General features: G+C 36.6%; 1 protein-coding gene across 1 annotated transcript; it reads left to right on the top strand.

Annotated features, from left to right (window-relative positions):
• Positions 1-928, top strand: LOC104219001 (subtilisin-like protease SBT2.5). Its single transcript, XM_009769627.2, has 3 exons — positions 1-135; positions 265-412; positions 644-928. Exons 1-3 carry the CDS (start codon positions 59-61, stop codon positions 704-706), a joined length of 288 nt encoding a protein of 95 aa, XP_009767929.1. The 5' UTR covers positions 1-58; the 3' UTR covers positions 707-928.
• Positions 929-9,493: the final 8,565 nt, after the last annotated feature.

Here is a 9,493-nt window from a genome sequence, read left to right as displayed (position 1 = left end):
TGCACATTTTCATCGGAAATATAAGAAGAAAAAGAAAAACTAAAGGCAGAAGGAGATAATGGCAAGTGGAGAGACTGAGCTTTACTTTGTTTTCATGAACTATGATCCTGAATACGAACGCCTTCTATCCAAAAGGTCAGTATTCTTCTTCTTCTTCTTTTTCAAAGAAGTCAAAACCTTGAACCCTGTTAGGTTTAAATCTTCGATTCGTCTCTAAATTTAATAATAATCAGAAGTTATATTCTTGGTTTTATATAATGATAGAACAAAGAAGGGAAGCTATGAGCTGGATCTGTACATAAGCAAGAAACATGATGAGTTGTTAGCAAATACCTTTGAGCCAGGCAGCTATAAAAAGAGATTGTCTTTGGTTATTGTTGATGGCTTTGCTGTTGAAATCACTGATGATCAGGTTGGTTTAATTTATAGGTTTCTTCCTCTTCTTTCCTCAAAATTTTTATATATTCTGAGGTATGTTGTTCAGACTCTTCAAAAATATCATTATAGGTGCGTGTAAGATCCTCCAAAAAGTAGTGTATTTCTAGAGTTGTAAGGCAACGTTTTTAGAGAGTCGAAGCAACATAAATTTTGAGTATTTTTTTTTTTTTTTTTGGTTAATACAAATGGCATTTCATGATTGCAGGCCAATGTGCTTAGATCTGCACCAGAAGTGAGGGTTGTGGAGAAAAATCAAGAGCTTGCATAATTCCGGCCGATGACTGTTTCTTGTCAATGATTAATTCTTGGAGAAAAGTAATGGAAATCTATAACTCCCCCACCCCCACCCCCACCCCCCACCCCGCCTCCACCCCCTCCAAAAATAAAAAAGAAAGAAAATGAGAAAAGAAATATTAATTGTTTTAGTTTTAATGCTTCATATTTTGGAGCTAAACTATATATATGTAAACTCATCTTAATTTGTTCTTAATTAATTAAGCTAACTTATGGTACTGTTTTCTAGCTCTCTCCCGCCTCGCATATTTAATTTCCACAATTGAATATTCTATTAAATAGAAATAATTCATTATTATTTAGTTAGGATCAATCTAAATCAACACATCATATTATGTATATGATTCAATATATTAACGAGAGGTCTCGAGTTCGAGCCCCGGGTATGGAAAAAACCTTGGTAGGGAGCGTTTCCCCCCGAATGAGGCCCTACACGACGCGAATCCGGATATAGTCAGACTCCAATAGTGGTACCGAATACCGGATGGAAAACCAAAAAAAGAAAATATGATTCAATATACCAACTAAGTATTAAATAATTTGTTAAAAATACAAGATATTCAATCAGAAATATCAAGAAATCGCCGCTCTTCCGGGTGCCCTCAACTTCGAGTTCGAGGAACATGTACTAACGATTATTAACGAGCAGTATCTAAGTAAGTAATCTGATTGAATTGTCACCGTATTTTTTAATAAACGATTATTTAAAAAAAAAGATAGGATAAACGATTGGTGAGCATATAGAGATGAAAATAGATACCAAATTCCAAAGCAACTAGCTATTATGATTCAGGGGTGGAAGTAGTATATAACATATGAATTCGACAAAATCTAATAGCTTTAATACAAACCTTGTAATTTGCATTAACAAAAATCACAAAATATGTACAAAAAATAAATTCAAAACCTAGCAATTGAAGTCGTGTTAGAATTCAGAACTCATAATGTTTAGATCATAGTTTTGTTTTTGCTTAACAGAAACGGAACTAGAATTTGAAGGTTATGGTTTCGGATTTCTAATCTTTTTAAGTTATTGGGTTATAAATTAGTAATTAGTACATATTCAATAAATTTCATAAGATAAATACATAATCTGAATCAAAGTTACTGAATTCAGTTGAACCCGTAGCCGATGGACTAACTCCGTGATTTTTGTGTGTGTGTGTGTGTGTTTGGGGGTAACCATGTGGTGGTCCTGCTGAATAGATAAACAGTCAGGCAGCACTTAGAGGTGTACAAATGCACAAACAAATTTGGTGAACAGATAATGGGAAGTCAGATTTATGCAGTTGTGGGAATCATAAAGGCAAAAATGAATAGTGAAAATTCAAGACTGATGTGAAACCGCATACTCAGTACTCTGCATTTTTATCTAGTTAAGGTTATATTGGAGTACAACATTTTTACCTGCAATCCTTCTATTTTTCGGCAACGTTTAAGTGCAACTAGCTAACCCCACATTATTATTGTGGAGTCCTAAACTTTTTTGATGATTTTTTGGACAAAAATTATTTTTCTACTACTTAAAAAAAAAAAAGTTACATAAATGAGTAAAACGCAGTACTATACTGCGAACTACTTTTACGGAAATTTAGCCGTTAAAATAAAACGCAGTACCATACTGCGTTTTACTTTACTTTAATTTTTTATTTTTTTTGTAATTCGCAGTACTATACTGCGTTTTACTCAAAATCTGGGCCCAGCTATATTTTATTAAAGCTGTTCGCAGTACTATACTGCGTTTTAAGTAAAACGCAGTATAATACTGCGAACAACTTTAATAAAATAAACCCCCTTCTTCTTCCTTGGACCACTGAACCGACGCACCCCCTCTTTTAAAAATTCCGATTTTGCTGGTCCCCCCCCCCCCGCGACAAACTTAAAAAAAAAAAAAAATCGGCCCCACCCGTCACCTAAAGAGCAAGGAGTGTAGGTCCCACATACAAGACAAGCTTTGGATTCCTTCTTTCGGGTGCAAAAATTCGATTTCAATCAAATTCAAAAAACTTAAATCAAGGTATTTCGATTTTGTTTATGTCGAAACTCGTATAGTAAATGCATATTTGTTTTGTTTAATGTGTTTCCATGTTAATTTGTGTTATGTATATGTTTAAATTTGCATCTTATTTATACCCGGATTGAGTTATTAGCTTTGGTACAAAAAAATGTTAAAATTTGATAAATTATTTGTATTGTCAAAAAATTAATATTATTTATTTTGTTTGTTGTTCATATTTGTATTTTATGTTAGTTGTTTTTATATGTAATATTGACATTTTAGCGTAGTAAAATAAATAGCATTTTAGCGTAGTAAAATATAGAGCCTTTTAGTGTAGTAAAATATAGAGCCTTTTAGTGTTGTAAAATATAGAGTCTTTTAGCGTAGTAAAATGTAGAGCCTTTTAGTGTAGAGTCTATGTAGTTTAAGTATGTAGTAACTGCAAACTCTATCCAATTACAGTTTACAAAATTAATTATTTAATTTATAACTTTAAACTTACAAAAGTAACAAATTAATATATGTTGTAAAATTAACTCAAATATCGAGCCTGGAACCCATACATAATTATACAGTCCAATTTTAAACATAATTAATTATTTAATTTATTAAGCTAACACACACAATTCTAAAAATGTTGAAATTAACACGCATAATAATTAAGGATAACTCGGTGCTACCGGGCCTCAAATATCGAGCCTGGAACCCATACATAATTATTCAGTCCAATTTTAAACATAATTAATTATTTAATTTATTAAGCTAACACACACAATTCTAAAAATGTTGAAATTAACACGCATAATAATTAAGGATAACTCGGTGCTACCGGGCCTCAAATATCGAGCCTGGAACCCATACATAATTATTCAGTCCAATTTTAAACATAATTAATTATTTAATTTATTAAGCTAACACACACAATTCTAAAAATGTTGAAATTAACACGCATAATAATTAAGGATAACTCGGTGCTACCGGGCCTCAAATATCGAGCCTGGAACACATACATAATTATTCAGTCCAATTTTAAACATAATTAATTATTTAATTTATTAAGCTAACAAACAAAATTCTAAAAATATTGAAATTGACATGCATAATAATTAAGGATAACTCAGTGCTACCGGGCCTCAAATATCGAGCCTGGAACACATACATAATTATTCAGTCCAATTTTAAACATAATTAATTATTTAATTTATTAAGCTAACACACACAATTCTAAAAATGTTGAACATAATAATTAAGGATAACTCGGTGCTACCGGGCCTCAAATATCGAGCCTGGAACACATACATAATTATTCAGTCCAATTTTAAACATAATAATTATTTAATTTATTATGCTAACACACACAATTAATTTTGTTTAAATTATAGTAGACGACATGGACTTTCCTCCGCTTGCGCATCCCGGACCTGTCGAGGATCAGCTACTAGTGTTGCAGGGCGACCATAGGTCCTCCTTTGTATGGGAGGGACAACTATCGACGCAGCCTATCCGCCCCAAGAGACCTGACGATTTGTGGGAGTTCATCGGGGAGCATCCTTTCCATGCCCGCGTAGTCGCGCGCCTACAGGCTACGAGCTTCTATACGATTTTTGAGCTTGGACAGATGCAGCTTGATTGGTCTCTCATCACGACCTTGGTAGAGCAGTGGCGACCGGAGATGCACACTTTTCACTTGCCCACTAGAGAGTCCACCATCACGCTGGAGGATGTTCAGGTTTTGTACGGGCTATGCGTAGATGGACGGGTCGTAGCACTGCCCTAGTACATTAGATCCATGGCGCGTGCACAATTTTTGGATATGATGAGGCATTTTACTGGTTATAGACCTCAGGGTGACGTTGGGGGCAGTCGCATTGTTTTATCAGCCATCAGAGATCATATGGCATTTTTGCACCCAGACATTACCGGCGAGACGGAGGATCTCCATATTGAGAGGTACACGTGGTTGGCGCTGCTCCTGCTTTTCGGGTGTGTCTTGTTCTCGAACACTTCGGGGAGTTAAGTGAGTATGCGCTTTCTCCATCATCTTCAGGAGCTGTATGGTTTATCCCAGTACAGTTGGGGTGCTGTTGTTCTCGCATACCTGTATAGGAGCATGTGTCGGGCAAGCATCGGCTCAGCGATGGACATATGTGGTTTTCTGCCCCTCCTACAGGTGACAACATTTTCGAATACTCTGTTCATTTCTCCGAATTCTATATGGTCGAAATGACTCATTATAAGCATGTGATTTTTGCCCTATATGAGAATTACTCCCAAAAATTCAAAAATAAAATGATTTTCCTTGGTGTGCAATTTTGTGGTATTTTTGTGTAATTATTTGTATTTGTCGATGCATGTTTATTTGTTAAATTAATAAAAAATATAAAAATATGTCACATTTTGCATGTAGGATTTAATTCTACAATTTGTTAGTAATTAAGTTTGTTTACAAAAAATGAAAATTACAAAAATAGGCATCTTTTGCATTTTTAGCATTTAATGTCCAAATATACAATTTTATGCTTAATTATTACTTAATTATGTGTTAATTGTTATTGGGAGTTAATTTGCGCTTTTATAACTTGATTTAGTTCTTAATAATAATTTAAGTATTTTATAATTTAGTTTTAGAAAAATAAAAGAAGAAAAGAGAACAAAAATACAAAGAAAATCACAGGCCCAAATAATTGCCCAACCTTCCCCATGACCCGGTCCACTTCAAACCGGGTCAACCCGGTCCGCTCCATTAACCCAAATACCCAACACCCCTTTCTCATTTTTGTCCAACACAAAACAAAACCCAAAAAAAAAAAAAAAAACCCTGAAACACTAACTATCCGCCCCCCACCCTCTCTTCTTCTTCTCCAAAATACCAAAAACCCCACGCATCCATGACAGCCCTTCTGCCTCCCCATCGACAACACACACACACACACAAGCTCCACCACCCTCGCGTCCAAACGGCCCCCTCGTACGCCATTAAAACCAAACAACCACATTCGAGCTTCGTCTTGACATCCATGGCAGAAACAACCAACGTACATGGTTGCTTCTGCTGCGTCCAAATAGACCCCGCCGCGTCTGCCTTCATCGTCTTCGACGAGCTCAAGCTTGAGCTCGACATCCATGGTCGCCACTGCTGCGTCGTCGTCGTCAACCACCATCCATGCCATACCAGTCGACACACCCTCGTCGTCCAAACAACCCGCTGCTTCTGCTCTTTCACGTCCAAACAGCTGCTGCCCAAGCTCTTCATCTTCTTCGTCCAAACGACCATCGTCGTCTTATTTCCAAGCGATCAGTTGCGCCATGGACAACCACTTCGCCATGGCTGCTACGTCCATGGCGTTTGATTCCTCTTCCTCGACGTTCTTTCTTCTTCCAGCTTCGTCAGCATTCGAGGGGAGCTCGTTGCTGCTACTGCTCCGGCAACCGCCATTGTTTCAGCAGCGATGATGAACCGCTACTGTAACTATTGCGTCATTTTCAAACGACTCCATACGACCATCTTCTCCGAGTTCGTCGTTTCGGTCCGGTTAGTGGATTTTGAGTTTTACTTATGCCCGTATTTCGTTTTGATATTTTCAAATCTAAAATCGGTAAATGTTTGTTTTGTTCGTGTTCATTGTTTTGTTAATTTTTCAGATTGTTCATGTGAAATTGTTAGTTTAATGGTGTTAGATTCAAATTGAAATTTAATTGATTATTTCCTCAATTTGTTTCATAATGTTATGTATTTTCCAGAAATTATTAATGTTGTTTGAGTCATTTAATCCGTCATGTTTTATTGTTTAAAAATAGATTTAGTTCATGTTCATCTTTGTTTGAAGTTCATGTTTAATCTAGTGATTTAATGTGAGTTTATGTTTGTTTCTGATTTGTTGATTTAGTTTGAATCATGTATTTTGTTTGTTGGTATTGTTGTATCCTTGCTCATCCATTGATGGTCTAAATTAACCAGGATTGGTTCCCAATATGGTTAATTCATTCCATTAATTTTGAGTTGTGTTGTTCATCGTGTTCGTGTGATTTGTTGTTGAAGATTGTTGAGAAATTGGTCATCTTGGCTATATTTTGGTTAAGTTTTGATTAATTGATTGTTTAGAGCTGATGGGGGTAGTTTGGGAATTGAACATTATTATAATTGTTTATGTAGGCATGAGGGACAAAATATAATAGGGTGGGGTTTGATATAATTGTTTAACATAGTGGGGGACAAAACATAATGTAGTGGAGGGGAATATTGCATTTGTTTATGTTAAGCATGGGGGACAAATTATAATGGGTTGGGGTTTGATGTATTTATTTAATGTAGGCATGGGGGACAAGGTTTAAAATAAAGAAAACATTAAATAGTGGGGGCAAAGCATGCCTTGGGGGAATAATTTCGGGTTGGGGATTCAAGACTTGTCTTGCTATATATATAGGGTCATTTGACACAAAAAGGGGACGAGACTGAAAAGATTGGGGACGGGAATTAGAAAAAATTTTGAGAGAGAGTTTTAGGACTTGAACATTAAAAGACAGACTTTTACACTCGAGAGAGTGTTTAGACTGAAAAAGAGAAAGACAACCTGAACTTCTACTTGAATAAATTTTGTTTGTCTTTTTCTCGAGTGTTATTGAAAATCAGTAAACTACTGCATCTTGTCTCTGTCTCTCTTCTGCTTTGACTGCGATTGCACTTTGGTATTGCTGATTTTTCAATCCGTTACTGGGTTATTCTACTGGTTGTTACTGGTTTGCGGTGTTGCTGAACCTGCTGTTGCTGTGTTATTATTGCTGCTGACTTCTCCTTCTTTTGTTCTTGTACTGCCATTTCCAGGTACACATTTGTACACTCTCGGATTGAAGAGAAAAATGAAATATTAATCAGGCTTTGTTCCTGTTGAATCCCTCCTGTTTAGATTTGTGTTTGAATATAATTTTCCTTTCTTTGTATAAAAATGTAGTCGATTTATTAATGAGTAATAATGTTGCATATGTATAACTTCTTCATCTAATAACGTTAGTTTAAATTAATCAAATACTAGTTAATTTATTTTGATAGTATTGTGTATCTATCTCATGTTCTAGCATTAGTAAATAATAGAATGTAGAATTAAAGCAGTTTTCCTTGTACAAACGCGATCGCAATTTTCCGTTCACATTAGTCGTAACTTAATAACTGATAAGTTACGTTTTTCAGCATGTAATTAATTAAGAAATTTTCTTTTGCTTTTAGAGACAAACTTAATAGAAGAAATGTAGTCACTGTAGGTTTATCCTTAAAATAAAATGAGACGAGCCTCGCCAAATAAATCACACATCGCTGGGGCCCTCAATAAATACATAACCATTGACTAGACTTTGGATTTGGCCGTTTAATGAACCTTCACGGCCCCCTCCTAAAATAACAATACGTTAGTCTCTTTAGGACGCGCCTTAATAAATCTTACCTTCTTAAACACGGGTGCACATTTATGTGACCCAAATCCAAATCTCAACGGAGTCGAAATGTGTCTCTAATCAGGGGTACATTGATTGTGACGTGGTTCGAGATGCGTGTCCATGACGTTGCAAATTCCTTTCAAAAAATAAGAATGAGATGAGTCTCGCCAAATAAAAATACAAAATTGCGGGGCCCTTAGTAAATATTTGCTTTAAAATTATTTAGATTCCGGGATGGGCTGTTTAGCAAATTTCACGGCCCTACCCAAAATAATGATACGCTAGTCGCTTTAGGCGCATATTTAATAATGTTATCTCCTTAAACTTGGGTGCACATTGATGTGACCCAAATCCAAATCTCAACGGAGTCAAAGTGTGTCGACGACCACGGGTACATTGATTGTAACGCGGTTCGAGATACATTTTCACAACGTTGCAATTCTTGATAAAAAATAATTATGAAAGCGGTAAAAAGTTAAAATTTGCACATAAGTTCATATTTGTATAAAATCAGATAATCAAGCCAAATATAACAGTTGAGCGACCGTGCTAGAACCACGGAACTCGGGAATGCCTAACACCTTCTCCCGGGTTAACAGAATTCCTTATCCGGATTTCTGGTGCGCAAACTGTAATATGGAGTCATTCTTTTCCTCGATTCGGGATTAAAATTGGTGACTTGGGACACCCTAAATCTCCCAAGTGGCGACTCTGAAATAAATAAATAAATACCGTTTCGATTGTCCTTTAATTGAAAAAAACTCCTTCGGCCCCTCGCGGGGGCGGAAAAAGGAGGTGTGACACTCATAAATTTTACATCAACTTTTTATCTTAAGTTTGGGCTTGGCAGCGGATCATGCCGTTGCAACTACCTCTACCAGCACTTACGCCTGGTGAGGCTTATCCGTTTCTCCCTCTAGCTTCTAGGTGGATTCTCCGGCGTGGGAACTACCGAGGGACCGATGCTCATCATAATCTCCCCCTTATCAGGAATGTGCTAGATATGCTGGTGGACGGACAGTTAGATATGTACCTACACTTACTTGTTTTAAAGTGAGTTGTGTTGGGCATACTCACTTTTATGTTATTATTTGGTAGTTCATCTAGACGCCATACAACGACGAGTTGGTAGCTCAGCTGCCCTTTTATTGCTCAGTCGATCGACTGCTTTGGAGCACCTCCGTCCCGATGATCTTCTTCGATATGGTTGAGTATCATGCCACAGAGCGTGTGCTTCGCCAATTTCACCGTCCCCAGCCTATACCGAGGGAGCCTAGATGGGTGGCTATACACTATCAGCGGGATGACCGTGCCAGGCTGGACAATATATATATG

Source organism: Nicotiana sylvestris, chromosome 8, assembly GCF_000393655.2.
Source record: "Nicotiana sylvestris chromosome 8, ASM39365v2, whole genome shotgun sequence".
In the NCBI taxonomy this organism is placed as follows: Eukaryota; Viridiplantae; Streptophyta; class Magnoliopsida; order Solanales; family Solanaceae; genus Nicotiana; species Nicotiana sylvestris.
The sequence above is the reverse complement of the archived record's forward strand: the minus strand, read 5'-3'. Positions and strand labels throughout refer to the sequence as shown.